General features: G+C 50.7%; 2 protein-coding genes across 3 annotated transcripts; one reads left to right on the forward strand and one right to left on the reverse strand.

Annotated features, from left to right (window-relative positions):
• Positions 1 to 581: 581 nt before the first annotated feature.
• LOC124482743 (proline-rich protein 36-like) lies at positions 582 to 20,873 on the reverse strand. Its single transcript, XM_047043234.1, has 3 exons — positions 19,759 to 20,873; positions 11,901 to 12,194; positions 582 to 1,984 (listed from the first exon to the last, which is right to left on the reverse strand). Exons 1-3 carry the CDS (start codon positions 20,037 to 20,039, stop codon positions 1,753 to 1,755), a joined length of 807 nt encoding a protein of 268 aa, XP_046899190.1. The 5' UTR covers positions 20,040 to 20,873; the 3' UTR covers positions 582 to 1,752.
• LOC124482725 (trichohyalin-like) lies at positions 5,483 to 26,611 on the forward strand. Of its 2 annotated transcripts, XM_047043209.1 has the most exons (10): positions 5,483 to 6,161; positions 10,513 to 11,239; positions 17,447 to 17,449; positions 21,071 to 21,076; positions 22,927 to 22,995; positions 23,279 to 24,112; positions 24,221 to 24,289; positions 24,376 to 24,450; positions 24,646 to 24,750; positions 25,111 to 26,611. In XM_047043209.1, the coding sequence occupies exons 2-10, from the start codon at positions 11,179 to 11,181 to the stop codon at positions 26,397 to 26,399; spliced, it is 2,511 nt and encodes an 836-aa protein (XP_046899165.1). In that variant the 5' UTR covers positions 5,483 to 6,161; positions 10,513 to 11,178; the 3' UTR covers positions 26,400 to 26,611. The 2 variants fall into 2 exon arrangements, with proteins under 2 accessions (XP_046899165.1, XP_046899166.1); XM_047043210.1 differs by lacking the exon at positions 5,483 to 6,161 and having other exon boundaries at positions 8,259 to 11,239.
• The last annotated feature ends 1,312 nt before the right edge of the window (positions 26,612 to 27,923 follow it).

Consider the following 27,923-nt stretch of genomic DNA (forward strand, 5'->3'; position numbering starts at 1 on the left):
GCAGAGATACACTCACAGTATTATTTACATTTACGTTTAGTCATTTAGCAGACGCTCTTCAACCTTGACGCACTTGAACCTGCTCCCAGGTACAAAACCACATAGAGAAGGACTCTAATAAGGAGAGGATGAAGACAATGTGTTATAAACTCTCACATTTAAGATATTTGTCTAAAAAAGAATGCATTTAGGATAAGCTCTAACATAGATTAAAACCTACTATCATGTTCTGATCAGTTTAGAGGGAACTTTGATCAAGCTGTAGTTTGATGGACAGAATGTATTAACCTGTATAAGAATGGCCAGGTGATAGAGGGGAGGGGCTATGAGGGCAGAGTGAGTCTGGTCACACAGGAGCTGGAGAGAGGCAACTTGTCTCTGAGGCTGAGAGACTACAGGAGGTCAGATAGAGGAGGGGACATCTGTCAGGTCATCTATGTGTGGGTTTATGATCCAGGGAAGGTCTTTTTTCTGAAAGTAAAGAACATAATTGTGAACATCTCTACGTTAACTATGACGACACAGTCTCTCTGCATGTACAAATACAATTATACTTTAACATTTAGTAGGAGTTAGAGCATTCAATGTTTTTTAAGTCTCATCTTGTTATGCTGCCTATTCTAGCCACTCTGTACTCTCAGCTTGTTTAAATCCACAGTGTTTGAACAGACAGGCTCACACCACTTAGCAGTGATACATATTAGTGAAGAAGATGTTGAACTAACAGGACACTCCATAGCTTACACTGATGTCACAACCATGCTAGTGGGAGGTGACTAAGAGTCAGACAAGTTGTGGGAATGAGGGTGTCAAATGTACTTATTAAACTAAAGTAACTTAAACACCTATGTTTAGTGTGGTAATCAGGGGAATCACTACTGTATGGAGTGGATTTGTGAATGTTTGCATGTGTAGGGTGGTGTAAGGTGTGAATCAGGATTAAGGGTTGCCACAAACAATGATCAATGTTGTGATCAAGGAGAGAGATCTCCTGGAGAGGTCCAGCTTATATAGGTGCAGCACAGATGTTCCCCATCAGTGATCATGGCTCCTCCCCCTGCCTGCCATCCTGCAACTGAAACAAACACACAGAAACAGCAGACAGGGAGAGGAGACCGTAACACTGATACATGTTGATGCTGATGACTGTTAACATAGAGCAGCTGCATATCATAGAGCAGCATTATATCCTTACTCTCTGTCCATCTGGTTACTGACATCATCATGTTATTCATCATCATTGATTAACAACAACACACACTGATACATTACTGATATGTTCTGTTGTGATGATGTTTTAACTTTTTATTCTCTATCCTTCAACACAGCTGCACGTGGTGAGTACATTTCCTTGTTTCATGTCATATAACATCATGTTTGTTTTAGACTTCAAAGATGACACTGCTACTGTTTTCTTTTATATTTCATGGTGCCATTGTTTAAATCCCCCCCAAACATGTAGTTTTAGTTAGTCAAGGTACAGAGTTCTCAGTTGAAAAGGTAAAGACTGTGTTCTTCACAAGGAGGAAGGTAGGGGAGGAGGTCTGCATGATGTTGTATGGGAATGGTTTGGAAAAGGAGCAGACAATCAGGTTTCTGGAGTCTAAGAGGTTGTCACGTGCCAGAAGGTGATCAGTGATGTGTGTTTCCAGTAAGGTGTGGACAGAGGACCCACCAGGGCCTCCATGAAGATGTATGTGGTTCTGGTTAGAGCAGGAATATATTATGGGTGCAGCAGCTATGTTGCAGCAGCTATGTTGCAGCAGCTATGTTGCAGCAGCTGTGTTGCAGCAGCTGTGTTGCAGCAGCTATGTTGCAGCAGTTATGCAGGAAGGAAGGCACGGAGGGAGGGGCGCAGCCCGGAGGGGGCAGGGCCAGGCCAAGCAGGGGCAGGGTCATGCGCAGGGCAGAAGGGCGGCGGAGAGCCCATGGAGGAGACGAACACCACAAACAGGGCAGGAAGGCCGGCGAGGACGATAGCCAGATCCGGGGCAGGGAAACGGGGGTGGGTGCGAAAGAGGCAGGAACCCGCCAGGTGCGGCCCAGTGCCCGGCAGCAGGAGAGGCAGGGCAGGAGCAGGAGGCGGAGGCAGGAGCGGGCAGGGTGCCGATGAGAAGGGCAGCAGCCAGAGCGGGCGGGAAGTCCGGAGCGGAGCGTGCCAGCAGGAAGCAGCCCAGAGGGAGGGAGACACGGGGGAAGGCCTGGAAGCAGAGGGGGCCACGGGGCGGACAGGGGGAGGGGCCGGGGCCAGCGTGAAGGTAGGGACGAGGAGCAGAATCCGGGGCCAGCACAGACGGACGCCGAGCCCCAGAGCGATCTCAGGTAGAAGGCCCGGGGGGCGGAGACTGTGGGGGACGGCCAGGCCGACGCACGGGACCGGAGGGCGGAGCCCTCTATGCAAACTGTATGGGGTCAAGAAAAGCTGCACTACGTCTTCACACCCAACTGGAAATGCCCAGTGTGAAAGGTTCAACAGAACCCTACATGAGCTGCTACGCACCCTCCCTCCAGACAAGAAACACAGATGGCCAGAACATTTGCCTGAGTTGGTACATGCGTACAATATGACACCACACGCAAAAAGCTGGATATTCTCCACATTTTCTGTTGTTGAGCCGTATCTCCCCTTGGATGCTCTGTTGGAGCATCTAACCCATTGAGAAAGGCCAGAACGTGTATCTCGTATCTCAAGAACAGACCAATGAGAAGAAATAAGATCCAAGATGCTTGGGTGTCAACTCCTGAGGTAGTGATTGAGATACAGGGTCCAACATATACAGTGGAACCTGTAGATGGAGGACCTGTCCTGAACGTAAACAGAGTGGATATTAGACCTTGTGGGAGTCTCCCTGTCCATACTCCATGGAGGAGAAGCAAAGGCTCTGTTTCAGTGTCAGTAACATCACAGGATTCAGAGTCAGATGTTGAGGATTCAGAAGATTGAGTGTTGTTGGAGGAGATTACTCCTAGGCCCAGTCAAACCTCAGACAATGAAACAGTAGCAGTTCTTATTGGTGAAGTTCCAGTGTCATTGTAACTGAATATGATCCTGACGATCTTGAGCCTGAACCAGTGGATGAACCGAGTCCAAGGCCTGTCCCTGCTCCCTACAGGACAACCAGGCGACATGCAGGGCAACATTCAAATTCCTATCATGAGCCTGGGTCTGCTTTGGATGCTGTGTCAATTAGTCCAGCGGCAGTTTGTCAAATACTAGCCAGTTTAGGGACAGTTTTCTTTTGAGAGGTTTTGAAGGAGATGAAGAACTCTCTTTCAGTCACTGAGGACAGTAACTTAATGAGGGGAGTGTTACCAGGTGGATCTGGGGAAGTAGTTAGAGAAAGCGGGTAATGCTGTTGTCTCTTTTAAATGAGTCAGAGAGGCAGTGACGTAAGTTCCTAGCAAGAAATTAGATGGGCAAGTCCCTGAATGCGGCACGGTAGGCGTCGTTGTGCGTTGTTGTGCTGAAGGAATATAACCGTGAGCAAAATTTTGGATTTGCCTGGTGTCGTGTTCGAAATTGAACCATTGAAGTGCCACTACTGTATTTTGATCTGTGATCTGTTGGGTTACTGTTCTTTTTAAGAGTTTACTAACACACCACTGATTGAATAATGGTCTGCTTTTATTGAAGTAGGGCTGGTAGCAGAGCCAAGCCTGATTAGTGGAGGAGGCTGGTAGCAGAGACAAGCCTGATGCAGGTTGGTGGAGGCTGTGGAAGAAATTGGGATTCCCTGTGTGCTTACATTATTCACTTATAAATGGAACTATTCATTGGATACTAGTTGGTACGTTCTCATGTAAGCTTGCTATTAATAAGAGTAGATTGTGTCTATGTGTCAGGGTTAATAGATGTTCGGGGTCAGGAGAAAGTACTGGGTAAACGTTCCTTGTCATGATTACAAGGAGAGCTCCACCAATGAACTCTCTAGTCTTAGAGTTGTCATGTGTTGGGAGCAGTGAATCTCTTTCTCTGAGACGGTTGTAACATCATTACTGCCTGACTGTCACTATCTATGTTTACATTCTTGTGCCCTATGAAAGATGGTCCTCCGGCCGTCAGAGCGCAGAGAGAGACATGATTGAGACCTAAACCTGGTGTTGTGTTGTCATTTATTGTATTTATTGAGGTCTGGTTTTGTCTCCCAATCTGCAGATAAATACTTTTTAAAATCCAGAACTCAACTGAACTTAATCACTCTGTTTATGAAGAGACGGACAAAACACTTTTTTCATCAAGGCTGGAAGCAGAGCCGAGCCTGGGGTCCTAAGAGGGACAGTCGGCATTTTCCTCTATGTGTTTGGCGCCATCTGCTGGCATAAAAAAGGTGTTGCAATTGTGTTTGTGCCATTCGTTCCGTGTACTTGGTAGGGGCGGCCGGCAGGGGAGGGGGGTGTAAGGGAAAAACTGGTTTGGGGCGCCAAATGTGTTAGGACCGCCACTGGTCACGACTGACGGCCAGGAGGAACATGGCCTCTAGGGTGGAATCGGTGGAAGGGGAGGAGTAGCCAGTGTGCAGTGTGTGTATGCAGGCGGCTAGCAGGTCGGCAGTGAGGGGGAGCCGTGCGGAAGGAGAGCGGGGATCTAGGCGCTTAAGGCCTTTCATAAGGAGGGAGGTCTGACTGTGGGAGATGGCTGTGCAGGGGGAACCGGAGAGCAACTTGCAAAAGAAGTTGATGCCACTCAGGTCCACGTGGATGGTGGAAGTGTGGATGGAGAGGTGCGTGTGAGCGTAGGAGATGAAGCTGCTGATGGAAAGGAGGTGGAATGAGGGGAAGGTGGTGAGCAGTGTGGAAGGACTTGAAGCACTTCCAGGCTGTCCAGTAGGTGGAGAGTGTACGGGGGGACAGACCTTGGAGGATGGCATCTTGGGTGTGGAGGTGAAGGTCGTGGAGGGGTGCCGTCATGAGAAGGTTGTACAGGAAAACGGAGGGAATGCAGTGGGAAGGGGGTCCTTCTCTGGGGCCAAGCGTCTGAATGTGTGGAGGGAGAGACGGGAGAGGAAGTCAGCAAAGGTGTTGTTGTGACCGGGGATGTGAGCGGCTCTGATGATGAACTGATGTGTGACTGAAAGACAAGTGAGGCGGAGGATGAAGGGCATGGCGGTGATGGAGTCTGATCGGCCTTTATTGATCCAGGAGACGACGGCAGTGTTATCGGAGTGGATGAGGATGGATTGGCTTGACCATTCATGGCCCCAGAGGAGGGCGGCGATGATGATGATGGGGTAGACCTGGTGAAGATGAGGGGGTCAGTGAGGGAGAAGGGCAGGAAGGGAACTTGGAAGGCCATGGGGAAGAGAACCAGCACCCGTTGTAGTAGCAGCTGAAACCAGAGGAGGTAGAATCATCCGCCCCTTCTGCAGCAGGATGGGGCGGCCTTGGCGGTCGGTGCCTGCAGGGCCTGACAGGAGGGGCTGTGGGGTGATGGGGTGGGGAGGGGCATGGGGGCGGGAGGAGGTGAAAGAGGTCGAGCGGGGGGCCGGGGGCTGGGGGCCAGGCTCAGGGGCCGGGCGGGCCGCGACCGTGCACTCCAGGGACGGGTGGGAAGGAGCACCACACAGGGAGCAGGGCAGGGCGGACCAGGCAGCCAAAACACCACAATAGATTTCATTGTCCAGCGAGCCCCAGTAGGTGGCCTCATTGAATTGCTGGAGCCGCCCTGCGGCCTCGGAGGAGAACCGGACGTGATGCGTGTAAAACCTGGAGCCCCCGAACCGTAGTGGAGCTGCAGGATGAGGGAGAGATAGTCGTCCAGCTCCGTCCGGCGCCCTGGAAAGGAGGAACAGACGACGTCCTGGAACAGGGAGAACGTGGAAGAGAACTCTGCTGCCGTGAGCTCCCGTCACCGGGCGGGTTCAGGGTGGAGGAGCAGGACGGGGCCACTGGACCTGACGATGGAGCGGGGGGCAGAGACCTGGGAGGGGAGGAGAAGGTCAGCCAGGTCCACGTAATCACCCTGGAGGATGGCTGGCTGGAGGGAAGGAGACACGGGGGAAGGTCTGGAGGCAGAGGGGGCCGCAGGGTGGGCAGGGTCAGGCCTCGTGTTCAGCGTCAAGGTGGAGGCAGGGAGGGGCAGGGTCCTGACGAGAAGAGTACCAGCCGGGGCGGGCATTATGTCTGGAGTGGAGACACCTGCAGGAGGGAAGGCACAGGGCAAGGTTAGAGGGGCGCAGCCTGGAGGAGGCAGGGCCAGACCAGAGCAAGCAGGGGCAGGGCCAGGCGCAGGGCATTGAGCTGGCGGAGAGCCCATGGAGGCGATGAACGCTGCGGACAGAGCAGGAAGGTCAGGGAGGGCAGACGTCAGGGCCGGGAGGCGATCTGCAGGAGCCAGGAGAAGAGGCAAAGAGCAAAGATATAGATTACACGGATATACGTCCATGTAGGACCATTAACATACAGCAGCTGCATCTCATAGAGCATCCTTGCTTTCCAAAAATCTGGTTACTGACACTAACATGTTATTCATCATCAATGTTTAAGATGAACTCACACTGTTTACTGATGTGTTCTGTTTTAATGATGTTCTTTCTATTTCATATCCTTCTACACAACTTCAGAATATGGTGAGTAATTTCATATATCTGTTTCATGACATACAACATCATGGGTTAAGAATGTACCAATATATTTCAGACTTCAAAGATGACACTGCTATTGTTTTTTTTAAAGTTTCATGGGACCATTATTTCAATATCTGAAAACTTTCCCTTCATGGTCAAACCTGTGAACAGAGATACACTCACAGTATTATTCTGATGTATCCCATAATAAGCTGTGCTGCTAAGCTGCACTTGAACCTGCTCCCTGGTACAACACCACATAGAGAAGGACCTTAATAAGGAGAGGATGAATACAATGTGTTATAAACTCTCACATTTAAGATATGTTGGCAAAGAAAGTATGCATCTAGGCTGTCCTCTAACATGTATTAAAACATACTATCATGTTCTGATCAGTTTAGAGGGAACTTTGATCTAGCTGTAGTTTGATGGACAGAGTGTATTAACCTGTATAAGAATGGCCAGGTGATAGAGGGGAGGGGCTATAAGGGCAGAGTGAGTCTGGTCACCCAGGAGCTGGAGAGAGGCAACTTGTCTCTGAGGCTGAGAGACTACAGGAGGTCAGATAGAGGAGGGGACATTTGTCAAGTCATCTACAAGTGGGTTTGTGGACGATCTTGAGCCTGAACCAGTGGATGAACCGAGTCCAAGGCCTGTCCCTGCTCCCTACAGGAGAACCAGGCGACATGCAGGGCAACATTCAAATCCTTATCATGAGCCTGGGTCTGCTTTGGATGCTGTGTCAATTAGTCCAGCGGCAGTTTGTCAAATACTAGCCAGTTTAGGGACAGTTTTCTTTTGAGAGGTTTTGAAGGAGATGAAGAACTCTCTTTCAGTCACTGAGGACAGTAACTTAATGAGGGGAGTGTTACCAGGTGGATCTGGGGAAGTAGTTAGGGAAAGCGGTTAATGCTGTTGTCTCTTTTAAATCAGTCAGAGAGGCAGTGACGTAATTTCCTAGCAGGAAGTTAGATCGACGAGTCCCTGAACGTGGCGCGGTACGCGACGTTGTGCGTTGCGGTGCCAAAGGAATATAACTGTGAGCAAACTTTTGGATTTGCGTGGTGTCGTGTTCGAAGTTGAACATTGAAGTGCCACTACTGTATTTTGATCTGTGATCTGTTGGGTTACTGTTCTTTTTAAGAGTTTAGTAACACACCAGTGATTGAAAAATTGTCTGCTTTTATTGAAGTAGGGCTGGTAACAGATCTAAGCCTGATTAGTGGAGGAGGCTGGTAGCAGAGACAAGCCTGATGCAGGTTGGTGGAGGCTGTGGAAGAAATTGTGATTCCCTGTGTGCTTACATTATTCACTTATCAATAGTACTAGTCATTGGATACTAGTTGGTACGTTCTCATGTAAGCTTGTTATTAATAAGAGTAGATTGTATCTATGTGTCAGGGTAAATAGATGTTCGGAGTCAGGAGAAAGTACTGGCTAAACGTTCCTTGTCATGACTACAAGGAGAGCTCCAACTATGAACTCTCTAGTCTGAGAGTTGTCATGTGTTGGGAGCAGTGAATCTCTTTCTCTGACACTGTTGTAACGTCATTACTGCCTGACTGTCACTATCAATGTTTACTTTCTTGTGCCCTATAAAAGATGGTCCTCCGTCCTTCAGAGCAGAGAGACATGATTGACACCTCAGCCTGGTGTTGTCATTTATTGTCAGAGGTCTGGTTTTGGCTCCCAATCTGCAGATTGATAAATACTTATTAAAATGCAGAACTCAACTGAACGTAGTCACTCCGTTTATGAAGAGACGGACAAAAAACTTTCTTCATCAAGGCTGTTAGCAGAGCCGAGCCTGGGGTCCTAAGAGGACGAAAGTGTGTGTGCTGGGATGTGCAGAATGACTGATGATGATGATGATGTGAAGGGTGCATGCAAATGTACCAGGCATTGAACACTGGGTGTGGCAGAGAGTCCTAGAGGGTCAAGGCCAGGGGCAGTTTTAGGCACGGGCAGACCGGGCAGCCGCCCGGGGCGTCATGAAGAGACAGGCGGCATTTTCCGCAATTCTTGTGTTTGGCGCCCTCTAATGGTATAAAACAATTGTTGCAATTGTGTTTGTGCCATTCGTTCCGTGTACCTGGTAGGGGCGGCCGGCGGGGGAGGGGGAAGGCAGTGGTAAACGTCGTCCCGGGGGTGGGGGGTGTGAGGGAAAAACTTGCCCGGAGCGCCAAATGTGTTAGGACCGCCACTGGTCACGACTGAAGGCCAGGAGGAACATGGCCTCTAGGGTGGAATCGGTGGAAGGGGAGGAGTAGCCAGTGTGCAGTGTGTGTATGCAGGCGGCTAGCAGGTCGGCAGTGAGGGGGAGCCGTGCGGAAGGAGAGCGGGGATCTAGACGCTTAAGGCCTTTCATAAGGAGGGAGGTCTGACTGTGGGAGATGGCTGAGCAGGGGGAACCGGAGAGCAACTTGCAAAAGAAGTTGATGCCACTCAGGTCCACGTGGATGATGGAAGTGTGGATGGATAGGTGCGTGTGAGCGTAGGAGATGAAGCTGCTGATGGTAAGGAGGTGAAATGAGGGGAAGGTGGTGAGCAGTGTGGAAGGACTTGAAGCACTTCCAGGCTGTCCAGTAGGTGGAGAGTGTACAGGGGGACAGACCTTGGAGGATGGCATCTTGGGTGTGGAGGTGAAGGTCGTGGAGGGGTGCCGTCATGGGAAGGTTGTACAGGAAAACGGAGGGACCGGAGTGGGTAGGGGGTCCTTCTCTGGGGCCAAGCGTCTGAATGTGTGGAGGGAGAGACGGGAGAGGGAGTCAGCAATGGTGTTGTGGTGACCGGGGATGTGAGCGGCTCTGATGATGAACTGATGTGTGACTGAAAGCCAAGTGAGGCGGAGGATGAAGGGCATGGCGGTGATGGAGTCTGATCGGACTTTATTGATCCAGGAGAGGACGGCAGTGTTATCGGAGTAGATGAGGATGGATTGACTTGACCATTCATGGCCCCAGAGGAGGGCGGCGATAATGATGGGGTAGACCTGGTGAAGATGAGGGGGTCAGTGAGGGAGAAGGGAAGGAAGGGAACTTGGAAGGCCACGGGGAAGAGAACCAGCAGCTGTGTTGAAAGGTATAGTAACAAACCAGCAGCAGTGTTGAAAGAGAACCAGCAGCCGTTGTAGTAGCAGAAACCAGAGGAGGGGGAATCATCCTCTCCTTCTGCAGCAGGATGGGGCGGCCCTGGTGGTCGGTGCCCGCAGGGCCGGACAGGAGGGGTTGCTGGTGATGGGAGGGGCAGGGGGGCGGGAGGAGGTGAAAACGGTTAGACGGGGGGCCGGGGACCAGGCTCAGGGGCCGGGTGGGCCGCGACCGTGCACTCCAGGGACGGGTGGGAAGGAGCGCCACACAGGGAGCAGGGCAGGACGGACCGGGCAGCCAAAACACCACAATAGATTTCATTGTCCAGCGAGCCCCAGTAGGTGGCCTCATTGAATTGCTGGATTCGCCCCGCGGCCTCGGAGGAGAACCGGACGTGATGCGTGTAAAACCTGGAGCCCCCGAACCGTAGTGGAGCTGCAGGATGAGGGAGAGATAGTCGTCCAGCTCCGCCCGGCGCCCTGGAAAGGAGGAACAGACGACGTCCCGGAACAGGGAGAACGTGGAAGAGAACTCTGCTGCCGTGAGCTCCCGTCACCGGGCGGGTTCAGGGTGGAGGAGCAGGACGGGGGCACAGGACCTGACGATGGTGCGGGGGGCAGAGATCTGGGACGGGAGGAGAAGGTCGGCCAGGTCCACGTAATCACCCTGGAGGATGGCTGGCCAGAGGGAGGGAGACACAGGGGGAGGCCCGGAGGCAGAGGGGGCCACAGATGGGGCATCCGGAGGGGCCGTGGGCAGCGCGAAAGGAGTGGTGACAGGGCCCCAACAGGAAGGGCAGCATCCGGAGCGGGCAGGATGGCCAGAGCGGGGCCACCTGCAGGAGGGAAGGTACAGGGCAGGTTAGAGGGGCGCAGCCCGGAGGAGGCAGGGCCAGACCAGAGCAAGCAGGGGCAGGGCCAGGCGCAGGGCAGAGAGCCGGCAGAGAGCCCATGGAGGAGATGAACGCCACGGAGAGAGCAGGAAGGTTAGCGAGTGCAGGAGCCGAAGCCAGGGCAGGGAGGGAGGAAGGAAGGGGAACGGGTGGGGGGAGGGAGGGAGGCGAAGCAAGGCAGGAAACCGCCATGGCGCTGCCCAGCGCCCGGCAGCGGGAGAGGCAGGGTGGGGCTGGGAGATGGAGAGCAGCGTGAAGAGCCTCGTGAATATGTGTATGTTTAGGATGGTGTGAGGTGTGAACCAGGATTAAGGGTTGCCACAAACAAATCATCAAGGAGAGAGATCTCCTGGAGAGGTCCAGCTTATATAGGTGCAGCACAGATGTTCCCCATCAGTGATCATGGCTCCTCCCCCTGTCTGCCATCCTGGAACTGAAACAAACACACAGAAACAGCAGACAGGGAGAGGAGACCGTAACACTGATACATGTTGATGCTGATGACTGTTAACATAGAGCAGCTGCATATCATAGAGCAGCATTATATCCTTACTCTCTGTCCATCTGGTTACTGACATCATCATGTCATTCATCATCATTGATTAACAACAACTCACACTGATACTTTACTGATATGTTCTGTTGTGATGATGTTTTAACTTTTTATTCTCTATCCTTCAACACAGCTCTACATGGTGAGTACATTTCCTTGTTTCATGTCATATAACATCATGTTTGTTTTAGACTTCAAAGATGACACTGCTACTGTTTTCTTTCATATTTCATGGTGCCATTGTTTAAATATCCCCCAAACACGTAGTTTTAGTTAGTCAAGGTTCAGAGTTCTCAGTTGAAAAGGTAAAGACTGTGTTCTTCACAAGGAGGAAGGTAGTGGAGGAGGTCTGCATGATGTTGTATGGGAATGGTTTGGAAAACGAGCAGATGTTCAGGTTTCTGGACTCTAAGTGGTTGTCACGTGCAAGAACGTGATCAGTGATGTGTGTTTCCAGGAAGGTGTGGACAGAGGACCCACCAGGGCCTCCATGAAGATGTATGTGGTTCTGGTTAGAGTAGTAATATATTATGGGTGCAGCAACTATGTTGCAGCAGCTATGTTGCAGCAGCTATGTTGCAGCAGCTATGTTGCAGCAGCTATGTTGCAGCAGCTATGTTGCAGCAGCTATGTTGCAGCAGCTATGCAGGAAGGAAGGCACGGAGGGAGGGGCGCAGCCCGGAGGGGGCAGGGCCAGGCCAAGCAGGGGCAGGGTCATGCGCAGGGCAGAAGGGCGGCGGAGAGCCCATGGAGGAGACGAACACCACAAACAGGGCAGGAAGGCCGGCAAGGACGATAGCCAGATCCGGGGCAGGGAGGACGGGAGGCAGGGAAACGGGGGCGGGTGCGAAAGAGGCAGGAACCCGCCAGGTGCGGCCCAGTGCCCGGCAGCAGGAGAGGCAGGGCAGGAGCAGGAGCAGGAGGCAGGAGCGGGCAGGGTGCCGATGAGAAGGGCAGCAGCCAGAGCGGGCGGGAAGTCCGGACCGGAGCCTGCCAGCAGGAAGCGGCCCAGAGGGAGGGAGACACGGGGGAAGGTCTGGAAGCAGAGGGGGCCACGGGGCGGACAGGGGGAGGGGCCGGGGCCAGCGTGAAGGTAGGGACGGCCGGAGCCGTCTATGCAAACTGTATGGGGTCAAGAAAAGCTGCACTACGTCTTCACACCCAACTGGAAATGCCCAGTGTGAAAGGTTCAACAGAACCCTACATGAGCTGCTACGCACCCTCCCTCCAGACAAGAAACACAGATGGACAGAACATTTGCCTGAGTTGGTACATGCGTACAATATGACACCACACACAAAAAGCTGGATATTCTCCACATGTTCTGTTGTTGAGCCGTATCTCCCCTTGGATGCTCTGTAGCAGCATCTAACCCATTGAGAAAGGCCAGAACGTGTATCTCGTATCTCAAGAACAGACCAATGGGAAGAAATAAGATCCAAGATGCTTGGGTGTCAACTCCTGAGCGAGTGATTGAGATACAGGGTCCAACATATACAGTGGAACCAGATGGGGGACCTGTCCTGAACGTAAACAGAATGGATATTAGACCTTGTGGGAGTCTCCCTGCCTTTCAGTGTTAGTGACATCACAGGATTTAGAGTCAGATGTTGAGGATTCAGAAGATGGAGTGTTGTTGGAGGAGATTACTCCTAGGCCCAGTCAAACCTCAGACAATGAAACAGTAGCAGTTCTTATTGGTGAGGTTCCAGTGTCAATTATAACTGAATATGATCCTGACAATCTTGAGCCTGAACCAGTGGATGAACCGAGTCCAAGGCCTGTCCCTGCTCCCTACAGGAGAACCAGGCGACATGCAGGGCAACATTCAAATCCTTATCATGAGCCTGGGTCTGCTTTGGATGCTGTGTCAATTAGTCCAGCGGCAGTTTGTCAAATACTAGCCAGTTTAGGGACAGTTTTCTTTTGAGAGGTTTTGAAGGAGATGAAGAACTCTCTTTCAGTCACTGAGGACAGTAACTGAATGAGGGGAGTGTTACCAGGTGGATCTGGGGAAGTAGTTAGGGAAAGCGGGTAATGCTGTTGTCTGTTTTAAATGAGTCAGAGAGGCAGTGACGTAAATTCCTAGCAGGAAATTAGATGGGCGAGTCCCTGAATGCGGCACGGTAGGCGTCGTTGTGCGTTGTTGTGCTGAAGGAATATAACTGTGAGCAAAATTTTGGATTTGCCTGGTGTCGTGTTCGAAATTGAACCATTGAAGTGCCACTACTGTATTTTGATCTGTGATCTGTTGGGTTACTGTTCTTTTTAAGAGTTTACTAACACACCACTGATTGAATAATGGTCTGCTTTTATTGAAGTAGGGCTGGTAGCAGAGCCAAGCCTGATTAGTGGAGGAGGCTGGTAGCAGAGACAAGCCTGATGCAGGTTGGTGGAGGCTGTGGAAGAAATTGGGATTCCCTGTGTGCTTACATTATTCACTTATAAATGGAACTATTCATTGGATACTAGTTGGTACGTTCTCATGTAAGCTTGCTATTAATAAGAGTAGATTGTGTCTATGTGTCAGGGTTAATAGATGTTCGGGGTCAGGAGAAAGTACTGGGTAAACGTTCCTTGTCATGATTACAAGGAGAGCTCCACCAATGAACTCTCTAGTCTTAGAGTTGTCATGTGTTGGGAGCAGTGAATCTCTTTCTCTGACACTGTTGTAACATCATTACTGCCTGACTGTCACTATTTATGTTTACATTCTCGTGCCCTATGAAAGATGGTCCTCCGGCCGTCAGAGCGCAGAGAGAGACATGATTGAGACCTAAACCTGGTGTTGTGTTGTCATTTATTGTATTTATTGAGGTCTGGTTTTGTCTCCCAATCTGCAGATAAATACTTCAGATAAATACTTTAGATAAATCCAGAACTCAACTGAACTTAATCACTCTGTTTATGAAGAGACGGACAAAACACTTTTTTCATCAAGGCTGGTAGCAGAGCCGAGCCTGGGGTCCTGAGAGAGACAGTCGGCATTTTCCTCTATGTGTTTGGCGCCCTCTGTTGGCATAAAAAAGGTGTTGCAATTGTGTTAGTGCCATTCGTTCCGTGTACTTGGTAGGGGCGGCCGGCGGTGGAGGGGGGCGGCAGTGGTAAACGTCGTCCAGGGGATGGGGGGTGTAAGGGAAAAACTTGCCCGGGGCGCCAAATGTGTTAGGACCGCCACTGGTCACGACTGAAGGCCAGGAGGAACATGGCCTCTAGGGTGGAATCGGTGGAAGGGGAGGAGTAGCCAGTGTGCAGTGTGTGTATGCAGGCGGCTAGCAGGTCGGCAGTGAGGGGGAGCCGTGCGGAAGGAGAGCGGGGATCTAGGCGCTTAAGGCCTTTCATAAGGAGGGAGGTCTGACTGTGGGAGATGGCTGTGCAGGGGGAACCGGAGAGCAACTTGCAAAAGAAGTTGATGCCACTGAGGTCCACGTGGATGGTGGAACTGTGGATGGAGAGGTGCATGTGAGCGTAGGAGATGAAGCTGCTGATGGAAAGGAGGTGGAATGAGGGGAAGGTGGTGAGCAGTGTGGAAGGACTTGAAGCACTTCCAGGCTGTCCAGTAGGTGGAGAGTGTACGGGGGGACAGACCTTGGAGGATGGCATCTTGGGTGTGGAGGTGAAGGTCGTGGAGGGGTGCCGTCATGGGAAGGTTGTACAGGAAAACGGAGGGACCGGAGTGGGAAGGGGGTCCTTTTTCTGGGGCCAAGCGTCTGAATGTGTGGAGGGAGAGACGGGAGAGGGAGTCAGCAATGGTGTTGTGGTGACCGGGGATGTGAGCGGCTCTGATGATGAACTGACGTGTGACTGAAAGACAAGTGAGGCGGAGGATGAAGGGCATGGTGGTGATGGAGTCTGATCGGCCTTTATTGATCCAGGAGACGACGGCAGTGTTATCAGAGTGGATGAGGATGGATTGGCTTGACCATTCAGGGTCCCAGAGGTGGGCGGCGATGATGATGATGATGGGGTAGACCTGGTGAAGATGAGGGGGACAGTGAGGGAGAAGGGCAGGAAGGGAACTTGGAAGGCCATGGGGAAGAGAACCAGCAGCCGTTGTAGTAGCAGCCGAAACCAGAGGAGGGGGAATCATCCGTCCCTTCTGCAGCAGGATGGGGCGGCCCCGGTGGTCGGTGCCCGCAGGGCCGGACAGGGGCTGTGGGGTGATGGGGTGGGGAGAGGCAGGGGGACGGGAGGAGGGGGCCGGGGGCCAGGCTCAGGGGCCGGGCGGGCCGCGACCGTGCACTCCAGGGACGGATGGGAAGGAGCGCCACACAGGGAGCAGGACAGGGCGGACTGGGCAGCCAAAACACCACAATAGATTTCATTGTCCAGCGAGCCCCAGTAGGTGGCCTCATTGAACTGCTGGAGCCGCCCAGCGCCCTCGGAGGAGAACCGGACGTGATGCGTGTAAAACCTGGAGCCCCCGAACCGTAGTGGAGCTGCAGGATGAGGGAGAGATAGTCGTCCAGCTCCGCCCGGCGCCCGGGAAAGGAGGAACAGACGACGTCCTGGAACAGGGAGAACGTAGAAGGCAAAGTTACAGGGGCGCAGCCCGGAGGAGGCGAGGCCAGACCAGAGCAAGCAGAGGCAGGACAGAGAGCCGGTGGAGAGCCCATGGAGGCGATGAACGCCACGGACAGGGCAGGAAGGTCGGCGAGGGCAGGAGCTGAAGCCAGGGCAGGAGGAGCAGGGAGGGAGGGAGTCAGGGGAACGGGGGGGGAGAGGCGGCAAGAGGCAGGAACCCACCAGGCGCTGCCCAGCGTCCGGCAGCGGGAAAGGCTGGGCGGAAGTGGGAGCAGGGAGGCGTGCCGGCCCCCAGAGTCCCCGAAGCAGAGGTGGAAGAGTCGAGCCTTCGGATCCGATTGGGAAAACCGGATCCCCCAAACTCGGAGGAGGCGCTGCAGGCCGGCAACGGTCTAGTCGGACAGCTACGCTGATAGGTCGGTGGCGTGGGACCGCGCAGGAGCGGGCGGGGCTAGGAGATGAAGAGCAACGCGAAGAGCCGGAGGAGGAAGGGAAGCGGGGCCGCAGGAGCCGAGGCTGGGGAGGCCGAGGAGAGGGGGAGGAGGAGCAGCCAGAGCCAGCCGCCGAGCCCGGGAGCGATCCCGAGCGGAAGGCCCAAGAGGCGGAGACCTCGGAGGACGGCAGAACCGACGCCCAGGAACAGGAAGTGGAGCCGTGGGACCCAGGGAGGAGGAGGAGCCCGGAGCAGCACCACACGGGGAGCGACCGGGGGTGTCGGGGACGCAGCCAGAACGCCGGGGACGGGACCGCCTTTCCAGCCGGGAGGGGAACTCGTCGTCCGACGGGAACAGATCCAGAACGTCCATTCTTCCGTAGACGTCAGGGCTGGGAGGAGATCTGTGGGAGCCAGGAGACGAGGAGAAGAGCCGACGAGTTGAAACAGCAACGGGAGCAGCAGACACACAAACACACAGCAGAGAAGACAGAGAGGCAACGAGATGCACGCCAAACAATAACATGCTAGCACAAGGACCAGAGGAACGGAAGAGACTTCATGCAAAACTCGTAATTAAAAACATGGAGTTGGGTTTAGTCACATTCCTCCGTGCTTTAATTGGAATGATGCGTATCAGTTGATTGGAGTGAGGGAGGAGATCTTCCTCCTGAACTTCAGTTAATCTAACTCCATTAAAACATACTATCATGTTCTCATCAGTTTAGAGGGAACTTTAATGTATCTGTAGTTTGATGGACAGATTGTAAGAATGGCCAGGTGATAGAGGGGGAGGGGCTATGAGGGCAGAGTGAGTCTGGTCACCCAGGAGCTGGAGAGAGTTAACTTGTCTCTGAGGCTGAGAGACTACAGGAGGTCAGATAGAGGAGGGGACATTTGTCAGGTCATTTATGTGTGGGTTTATAATCCAGGGAGGGTCATTGTTCTGCAGCTAGAGAACATGATTATGAACATCTCTTCATTAATTACGACAATTATACTTTCAAATGTAAGTAGGAGTTGGAGCATAAGTGGTGGTTAGCTGGTTATGCTGCCCCTTTTAACCACTCCATACTCTGAGCTTGTATATATATCTACAGTGTTTGATGAGACAGACTCACTTCACTTAGCAGTGGTTTATAGTGAAGAACTTGTTGAAAAAACATGCAACATGCACAGCGCTATAGATTACACGGATGTATGTTGATGTAGGACCATTAACATACAGCAGCTGCATCTCATAGAGCATCCTTGATTTAAAAAAATCTGGTTAGTGACACTACCATGTTATTCATCATCAATGTTTAAGATGAACTCACACACTATACTGATGTGTTCTGTTTTAATGATGTTTAACTTTCTGTTTTATGTCCTTCTACACAACTTCAATAGAGGGTGAGTAATTTCATTGTTTTTCAATTTCACTGTTTCATGACATACAACATCATGGGTTAAGAATGTACCAATATATTTCAGACTTTGAAGGTAACACTGCTATTGTTTTCTTTTACATTTCATTGGTGCCATTAGGTGCGTTGGACTTCATGCAGCGCTGGCAGCGCCTGCAGCCGCCTGCAGCCCAGCTGCCTTGAAGCAGCCAATGGCATTCTCAGCTTCAAGGCAGCCGGCTGCTGCATGAAGTCAAACGCACCTGTTATTTAAATATCTGAAAACCCTCCCTTCATGGTCAAACCTGTGAGCAGAGATACACTCACAGTATTATTTACGTTTAGTCATTTAGCAGACGCTCTTGAATCTTGACACACTTGAACCTGCTCCCAGGTACAAAACCACATAGAGAAGGACTCTAATAAGGAGAGGATGAATACAATGTGTTATAAACTCTCACATTTAAGATATTTGGCAAAATAAGAATGCATTTAGGATAACCTCTAACATAAATTAAAACATATTATCATGTTCTGATCAGTTTAGAGGGAACTTTGATCAAGCTGTAGTTTGATGGACAGAATGTATTTACCTGTGTAAGAATGGCCAGGTGATAGAGGGGAGGGGCTATGAGGGCAGAGTGAGTCTGGTCACACAGGAGCTGGAGAGAGGCACAGGGTTCCAGGGTGGTATGGATCTGCTGGTAGTCTGATGTGGTATGGGGCCTTGCGCCAGTGGAGATGAAGGGGGTCGATAGTGAGGAAGTCGTCCAGGAGATGAAGGAGAAGGGGACTTCTGGACTCGTTGAGGAGGATCCAGAGGAGTGCTTCAAAAAACAGTCAAAGATGCACAACCTGCTTTTGCATCCAATGCCAGGCGGACGGCAAGCAGTTTGAGTCCTGCCAGTGAACCCCAAGGAAACCTAGCAAGGTGGGTAGACAGGAGGGCCTTGAGGGTCCCAAGGCCTGCAGGCCGGCCGGGTGGAGGGAGCGAGAGCGGGTCCTGCCGCAGAAGGAGCACGGAGGCTCCGGCAGGCAGACAAGGAGCAGCCATCAGAATCGTGACGGACCACCAGGGTCGAGGCCCGATGGGAGGGGCTGCAGCGAGGGGCAGGGGAAGGAGGGCCGGAGGAGGCGAAAGGGGGCAAGGCGGGAGCCAGGACCGGACGGGAAGGAGAGCGGGGGCAGGAGTGACAGCGAAACCTGACAAGAGGAGGACAGAGGAGGACAGGGCCACGACAACAGAGGAGGACAGGGCCACGACAACAGAGGAGGACAGGGCCACGACAACAGAGGAGGACAGGGCCACGACAACCGAGGAGGACAGGGCCACGAGTACAGAGGAGGACAGGGCCACGACAACCGAGGAGGACAGGGCCACGACTACAGAGGAGGACAGGGCCACGACAACCGAGGAGGACAGGGCCACGACAACCGAGGAGGACAGGGCCACGACAACAGAGGAGGACAGGGCCACGACAACGGTGCGGGGGGCAGCAACCCGGGACGGGAGGAAAAGGACGCCCAGGTCCACATAATCACCCGGTGGACGGCCGTCCGGAGGGAGGCAGACACAGGGGGGAGGCCCGGAGGCAGAGGGGGCCACAGAGGGCGCAATGGGAGGTGCCGTGGGCAGCGCGAAAGCAGGGGAAACAGGGCCCCAACAGGGAAGTGTTATGGAAGAATTCGAGTGGCACTGTGTTGATCTGAATAGTCAAGGGATGTGGTTAATACAATTTATTTAGAATATACAATTACATAAGATTAAACAAAGCTTTGCTAATCAGTCATTAACGAAGGAGGTGCCGTGGGCAAAGTGAAAGCAGGGGCGTTAGGGCCCCAACAGGAAAGGCAGCAGCCGGGGCGGGCAGGATGGCCAGAGCGGGGCCAACCGCAGGAGGGAAGGCACAGGGCAAGGTCAGAGGGGCGCAGACTGGAGAGAGCAGGGGCAGGAACAGGGCCAGGGCTGAAGGTGACGAATGCCACAACGGCAGGAAGGTCAGTGAAGGCAGCAGCCGGGGCAGGAGAACAGGGGGCAAAGCAAGAGGTAGGAACCCTCCAGGCGCGGCCCAGTGCCAGGCAGTGGGAGAGGCGGGGCAGGAGCGGGCAGGGGGAGGCACCGTAGCCAGCATGAAGGCAGAGACAGGAGGGGGCTGGAAGTCTGGAGCGGAGCCTGCCAGCAGGAAGCGGCACAGAGGGAGGGAGACACGGGGGAAGGCCTGGAAGCAGAGGGGGCCACGGGGCGGACAGCGTGAAGGCAGGGGCGGGCAGGGGCGGGCAGGGGCCTGACGGGGGGACGTCCGGAGTGGCCGCCAGGGACGAGGAGCAGAATCCGGGGCCAGCACAGACGGCCGCCGAGCCCCAGAGCGATCCCAGGTAGAAGGCCCGGGGGGCGGAGACTGTGGGGGACGGCCAGGCCGACGCACGGGACCGGAGGGCGGAGCCGGCTGACCCTGGGAAGCCGAGGAGCCCGGAGCAGCACCACTCAAGGAGCGGCCGGGGGCCCCGAGGACGCGGCCAGAACGCTGCAGGCAGGACCGCCTCTCCAAACGGGGAGGGAGCTCGTTGTGGGACTGGCGGAGGTCCAGGAGGTCCATCCCCACCGTGGAAGACGAGGCCGGGAAGCGAACAGCCGGAGACGGGAGACGGGGAGAGCAGGACAGGCGGAGCGGAGCGGGAGAAGCAGACGCGAGCAGCAGGCGGGCAGGCAGGCAGGGCAACAGCAACAGCGGCGCACACTCAAAGTCGACAAAATGTCAACAACATGCTAGCACAATGACCAGAGGAACGGAAGATACTTTATACAGAACTCTTAATTGACAAAGGAGAGTTTGGTCGCGTTCTTCCGTGCTTTACTGGGCTGATGCGTATCAGTTTGATTGGAGAAGAGTCTTGGTGTGCCACCTTCCTCCCAAACTTTAGTTAACCCTTTCATGCCTAACTCCATTTCAGGTACAAGTCAGACCAGTACTTAACCTGTATAAGAATGGCCAGGTGATAGAGGGGAGGGGCTATGAGGGCAGAGTGAGTCTGGTCACCCAGGAGCTGGAGAGAGGCAACTTGTCTCTGAGGCTGAGAGACTACAGGAGGTCAGATAGAGAAGGGGACATTTGTCAGGTCATCTACATGTGGGTTTATGACCCAGGGAGGGTAATTGTTCTGCAGATATTGAATATGATTATGAACATCTCTACATTAACTATGACAACAGTGTCGCTGTCTGCACAGATACAATTATAGTTTCAAATGTAAGTAAGAGTTGGAGCATTAGAGGTGGTTAGCTTGTTATGCTGCCCATTCTAACCACTCAATACTCTGAGCTTTAAATATATCTAGAGTGTTTGATGAGACAGACTCACGTCACTTAGCAGTGTTGCATAGTGAAGAACATATTGAAAAAACATGTAACATGTATAGCGCTATAGATTACATGGATGTATGTTGATGTAGGACCATTAACATACAGCAGCTGTATCTCATAGAGCATCCTTGCTTTCCAAAAATCTGGTTACTGACACCAACATGTTATTCCTCATCATTGTTTAAGATGAACTCACACAGTATACTGATGTGTTCTGTTCTAATGATGTTTTAACTTTCTATTTCATATCCTTCTTCACAACTTCAGGATACGGTGAGTAATTTCATATATCTGTTTCATGACATACAACATCATGGGTTAAAAATGGACCAATATATTTCAGACTCATAACACTGCTATTGTTTTCTTTTAAATGTCATGGTGGCATTATTTTTATATCTGAAAACCCTCCCTTCATGGTCAAACCTGTTAGCAGAGAGACACTCACAGTATTATTCAGATGTATCCCATAATAAGCTTTGCTCCTGAGATTCACATGAGCCTGGGTCCAGGTCTGATGTTAGTCAAACTTCTGGGTTAAGAAGTTGAAGACTGTGTTCTTCACCAGGAGGAAGGTAGTGGAGGAGGTCTGCATGATGTTGGATGGGGATGATGTGGAGAGGGAGCAGGTACTCAGGTTTCTGGGGTCTATTTTGATGAGAGGTTGACCTGGGCCGATCATATTGAAAAAGTGTTTGCCAAGTGCAAGAAGTGTATGTGAACACGTATGTGGTTCTGGTTAGAGCAGATATAGATTATGGGTGTATTGTCTATGGGGCAGAAGCTCCTCCCTGACCAAGCTAGACACAGTGCAGCCCAGGTCCTAACACTGTGCAGTGGGGCAGTATGAGGACAGGGTGGGAGCCGACTTGGCTGAGATGTTCTGTAGTCGGGTGCTTTCTGTGTTCAGTGGATGACTACAAATATTCACAAGTGGGTCAAAGGATCCACAGTCTGGTTGAACAGGGCAGCGTTTGTTGTACCTGATAGGGAGGTCATGGTCTGAAAGTGCTTCTAAGATCACCTGGCTGTATTTACAGTGGAGCTGTTGGTGATGTGACTGGTCTTACAGTGGAGGAGGAGGTTGGAGTGGTTATATGCTCAGACTCTAGTGCAGTTCTGATGAGTGTACAGTCCTTCACATCCCACAGTAGACAGGACCTGCTGGATGAGGTGCTCCGAGGTCACAATGGTGTGAGGAGGATGGGGGTGTGGCTAAAACTGATGTGGGTTCCAGAGGTCAGACAGTCTGGCTATGCAGGCCCTCAGGGAGGAGGGGGGTGAGGTGATGGTGTCTATCAGTAAGGCAGAGGCTGAGGCCCTTATATAGACAAAGGGAAAGGGAGAGGTTAAAGGTGAGTCTGAGGACTCAGGGGTCTCATTTATAAAACTGTGCATTGGATTCTTACTAAAAGTGTACGTACGCCCAAAAGCCTAAAATGGCGTATGCACACAAAAATGCAGATTTATAAAACCGTGCGTACGCACACCTGTACGCAATGTTCCCTTTATAAATCACAGTTTACCCACAAGTTTGCTTACGTGAATCAGCATTGTACCCCGCCCTGAACACGCCCATTTTTACCCATAACTGGTCAATGCAAAGCACCTCATGAATGCTAATCCAGTATATGAATTACCCTGGCATGCGATTGTTTTTTACGGTAAATCATGGCGCAGGACAACTTCTCAGACACTGTTAGCCTATTGGCGGAGGCCCGAAAACCACATTATTTGGTGGACGGTGGATCACCAATAAAAAAAAACAGTGCGAGTGGCATCAACTGTTTCAGTGTCAGAAGAATACGTTGTTCAAACTACAGCATGTCTTCTGTTTCACTGCCTGACCTGTGAAACAGAAGAAACATTATTGTTGTAAAACATCAACACAGGATCAAATGTCAGGAATATACATTCAATGAATGTTTGCTGTATTTGGTTTAGAAATGGAACATGAAATCATTTATAATTTATACAATTATATTTTATTAAAAGTATTTCAACACAATTTGCTGTGCTGATGGTATTAGAAGTTGAACTGTATATGTTCCAAGTAGCTTGACAGAGAATGTATTACTGCAGTGTAATATATCTAACATGTCAGATCTCCATCATTGTTTCAGCTGAAGAGTATTTACAAAATGAAAGCCCAGAGGACAAGAGGAGAAGAGAGGAATCTGCTTGTTTTCTTGGTGAGTATACAAGTCAAATACTACAGATAAAATAAAACAACAGATATCCATTTCTACAGTAAAGGCACATTCTCAAGTCTTTGTATGGTCTTAATATAGATTATATTTAAATAATTGATTTAATCAGATCCAACACAGAGGACTTTTTTGTAAACTGTTTGTTCATTGTGTCATTCAGCCAAACGTATTGCTGCATTTAAAATACCTGCAAATAACCAGCCTGCTGTCTCAGTGATGTCTGGATCTATAAGTCTAATACCAGACTGTTATTATTCACTTCCAGAGGTGCAGCTAGACAAAAAACAACACAAAGAAAGAGATTTACGACTGAAAACACTACAGAGTGAAGGTAAAGAGAGAGAGGAGAGACTGGAAGTGAATAAAAAACAACTAGAAGAGAAAGACAAGCAGCTGAAGGAGAAAGATGAGGAACTAAAGAGGAGGCAGGAGGAACTGGAAAAAAAAAAAAAACAAATACAAGAGAGAGACCAACGACTGGAAAGTCTAGATAATGAATGTAAAGAGACACAGAAGAGTCTGGAAGGGAAGAACAAACAACTTAGAGAGAGAGATGAACTACTAGAGGACAGGAACCAGAAGCTGGAGGAAAAAGACCGACACCTGGAGGAGGTGAACAAGACACTGAGGGAGAGTGAAAAGAGGATAGAAGAGAAGGATTCACTCCTGGAGGAGAGGAATAAACAACTAGAGGACACAGAGAGAAGACTGGAGGAAACCACAACACAACTGAAGGAGAAGACCCAACACCTTCAGGAGAAAGAGACACAACTGGATGACATGACCCAACAGGTGAGAGAGAAGGAGAGACAACAGGAGGAGCTTAGAAAAGACCTGCAGGACAAGAACAACCAAGTAGAGAAGCTCACAGTCCAACTGCAGGAGAGAGACTCTGAAGTGGAGGAGAGGAACCAGAGACTGAGAGAGAAGGAGGGAGAATTAGAAGAGAGAGACCAACGACTGGAGAGACTAGAGAGTGAAGGTAAAGAGAGAGAGAAGAGACTGGAAGAGAAGGACAAACAACTAGGAGAGAAATATGAACTGCTGAAGGAGAGAGACAGACATGTAGAAGATGTCAAAAATGAAAACATTAAACTTGGTAAGATTTCATGCAGGAACTTGTATTTCATATCATTTCTGTGATACATTTGAAGTGTTTTGTATTTGGAAATGGTATGTTTATGGTTTTTATTTTCAATTATTTCAGCACAGCAGATATGTGACCTAAACACTGAGGTAGAGAGACAGAGAAATAAGTTATCGGTTAAAACCACTGGTGAGTGTTTTAATGTGAAGTTTTAGTTTGAATGTTTCACTCTAAATATGATGCTCACTGAATGGTGGTTTCATCTTGTGTGTTAGAGAGAGGAGAGATCTCAGAAGCAAAACCCAAACTACCAATCAGGAGGAGACGCAGCTTGGATACGCCTCCAAACAGTGAGTCCTCAACTCTGTTAAAACACCTGAATATCTGACCCAGTCCATTCTCTATACACTGGTCATACACCTACAGGAACCTGTCTAACTCTGGGTTCAGTATCAAAGTCAGATGAGTCTGTTGAGGTGAACATCTGGTCTGAATGTCCAGGGTGACCCTCACGTCAGTCGTTTAAACTGTGTGTTGTGTTGCAGTGGGAGGAGAGACCCCAGATACAGACCGTCCACTACCACAGGATGAAGGTTCTACTGTGGTCCCTGGAGTCAGGAGGAGACGCAGCATGGAACAGCCTCCAAAGAGTGAGTCATCAACTCTGTTACAGACACCTACAAACACCTGAACATCTAACCCATCCTCTACTGTCCTTACATCTTCTATCCTACTGTGTGTTTCATAGTGATTATAGAGTTCAGGTTTATAATCTCAAACCTCCTGATACTGCTATGTATACTGCTCTGCAGTGAGGAACTTTTATTATGATAGATGTTTATTATTACAAATGTTTTATTCATGTTATTCTATGTTGTATTTTTCAGACAATAATCACTTTTTTTAAATATCTAATAGCTAATAGTTAATATCAACCTAGATGTACTTTCCTTTCAAAACAGAAACCAACTAGAGCAGTGGTGTGACCATGTCCCTGTGTTGTGTTGCAGTGGGGGGAGAGAGCAGCAGTCCAGACCCCCCAGTGTCTCCCAGTGTGTCTGAGCTGAGACTGGTGCTGCTGGGGAGGACTGGGGCTGGGAGGAGGGCAGCAGGAAACACCATCCTGGACAGAGAGGAGTTTGGGGCCCAGGACAGCCCCTCTGCAGTCACCCAGAGGAGTAGGAGGAGAGAGGGGGACGTGGGTGGGAGACGGCTGGTGCTGGTGGACACTCCAGACTGGTTCAGCCCTGGACTCTCTCTGGAGGAGATGAGACAGGATGTGGGGCTGTGTGTCCGTCTGTCCGCCCCGGGACCCCACGCCTTCCTCCTGGTCGTACCAGTGGAGCCCTCTGAGGGGGAGGAGAGAGGAGCCATGGAGAGAATGGAGGACATGTTTGGAGAGGGTTGTTGGGGACACACTGTCATTCTGTTCACCCATGATGACAGTCTGAGAGAGCAGAGCATGGAGGAGTTTCTCCAAACAGGAAGTCAGGACCTCCAGCAGCTTGTAGAGAAATGTGGGAACAGGTACCACGTCCTCAACATGAAGGACAGGGCCCATGGCACTCAGGTCCCAGAGCTGCTGCACCAGGTAGAGAAGATGGTGGCAGGAAACAGAGAGAGCTTCTACAGCAGTCAGACCTACCAGGAGGCAGAGGCCCAGGTCAGAGAGATGGAGGGAAAGATTCAGAGGGAGAGAGAGGAGAAGATACAGAGGGAGGAGACAGAGAGGAAAGAGAAGTTTGAGACAGAGCTGCAGAACTCTCTGAAAAAGATAGAGGGAGTGATCCAGGAGCACGAGGGAGACATCAGAACACTCAGCCATCGAACATCTGAACTGGAGAGACAGGTGAAGGAAGAGAGGGATGAGGAGAAGAAGAGAGAGCTGGAGAAGGAGCTGAAGAGAGAGACTGACCGGAGAGAGGAGATGGAGAGAAAGCTGGAGAGATTTAGAGAGAAGAGAGAGAATGAGAGGAGGGAGAGGAAGGAGAGACACAGGCAGGAGATGGAGGAGTTCAGGGAGAACTATGAAGGAGAGGCCAGAGTTGAAGCAGAGAGAAACCTGATGAAGGTGGTCCTACCTGAGCTACAGAGGAGCATCATGATCTCACACACTAAGATGCAGAGAGACTTCAGCAGACAGATGCAGGAGAAGAATAGAGAGATCCAGGAGAAGAATAGAGAGATGCAGGAGAAGGATATAGAGATTGAGAAACTGATTCAACGACTGGTGGATCTCAGTGGTCAGTTTATAGAGGAGGTCAATGAAATCAGTAAATGGAAAAGCCCTCAAACATAGAGGAGGAGAGAGGAGGGCAAGAGTGTAGATGAGAGGAGAAGGATTTAGATATAGAGAGACGAACAAACTGAGAGATCTCAGTGAAGACGTCTTGACAGAGGTCCATGCTTACACCTGCCCCATGTGGAAGAAATTACGATTTCCTGTGTGCTTACATTATTCACTAATCAATAGAACTAGTCATTTGATTCTAGTTAGTATGTTCTTATGTAAGCTTGCTATTAATAAGAGTAGATTGTGTCAGGGTTAATAGATGTTTAGGGGCAGGAAAAGTACTGGCTAAATGTTCCTTGTCATGACTACAAGGAGAGCTCCAACTATGAACTCTCTAGTCTGAGTGGTCATGTGTTGGTAGCTGTGAATCTCTTTCTCTGAGACTGTTGTAATGTCATTACTGCCTGACTGTCACTATCTATGTTTACATTCTTGTGCCCTATAAAAGATGGTCCTGTGGCCTTCAGAGCGCAGAGAGAGACATGATTGAGACCTAAGCCTGGTGTTGTGTTGTCATTTATTGTCAGAGGTCTGGTTTTCTCTCCCAATCTGCAGATTGATAATACTTATTAAAATCCAGAACTCAACTGAATTTAGTCACTCCGTTTATGAAGAGACGGACAAAACACTTTCTTCATCACAACCCAGACCATATATGGTTGGGAAAACCAGGCAGCCCAGGCCACCAGATCTGGGTCTTCTTAGAACAGCTTAGAGCTTCAGCCCACAACCCCTAGACAGAGGAGCACCATGCCTGGGATTGAGCAAGGGGCACGATCCAGTACAACCTCTTTCCCAGGACGTGTTTTTGATGTCAATGAGTAGGTCCATCCACAGACCACAGCCTCCAGTTGACACAACTCCTCTCCTTAGAGGAGAGACTGAACAGCTGACATAACCAGAAAACTGAGATTGATTCATACTGTGATGATGTCTGTAAATATCCTTTTACTCTGTGTATCTGCTGTTAAACTTGTTAAGATCCTGGACAAATGGTCATTTGGGAATTCTGTAATCATCAACACAAAAAAATAGATTTAAGCATTTGTATTTAATACTAACCTATTTAAAAAAATACGAAAGATCCACAGGATCTGTCTGGTGATTTTGGTTGAACAGTGTTTTCAGAGGAGAATAAGGTGGTTAATGTTCTGGGGGAGAACAAGTCATAAAGAGCATTAAGTCCTGTAGTTTCCTCTTCTGAAAACTAGAGGGGACGAGAGCATTATTAAACAACCTTCTGACACCTGCCCCAGTGCTTATAACACATGCCCAAGTACTTCTAACACCTTCTCTAGTGCTTCAAACACCTGCCCCAGTGCTTATAACACATGTCCCGGTACTTTTAACAAGTGACCAGCTGTGGTATTCCATGACTAACATCTGTGGAGAGTCGAGGCCTACCTCGTGCTCTCAGCACCAGGGACGGCAACACCAGGCTCCACATGGACAGGTCACATGGGCAGAGTGTACACTCATCTATCCACCACATGCTCCACTGACAGGCTGCATGGCTGGGCCCTGTCAGCG

This window comes from Hypomesus transpacificus, chromosome 20 (genome assembly GCF_021917145.1).
Source record: "Hypomesus transpacificus isolate Combined female chromosome 20, fHypTra1, whole genome shotgun sequence".
Lineage (NCBI taxonomy): Eukaryota > Metazoa > Chordata > Actinopteri > Osmeriformes > Osmeridae > Hypomesus > Hypomesus transpacificus.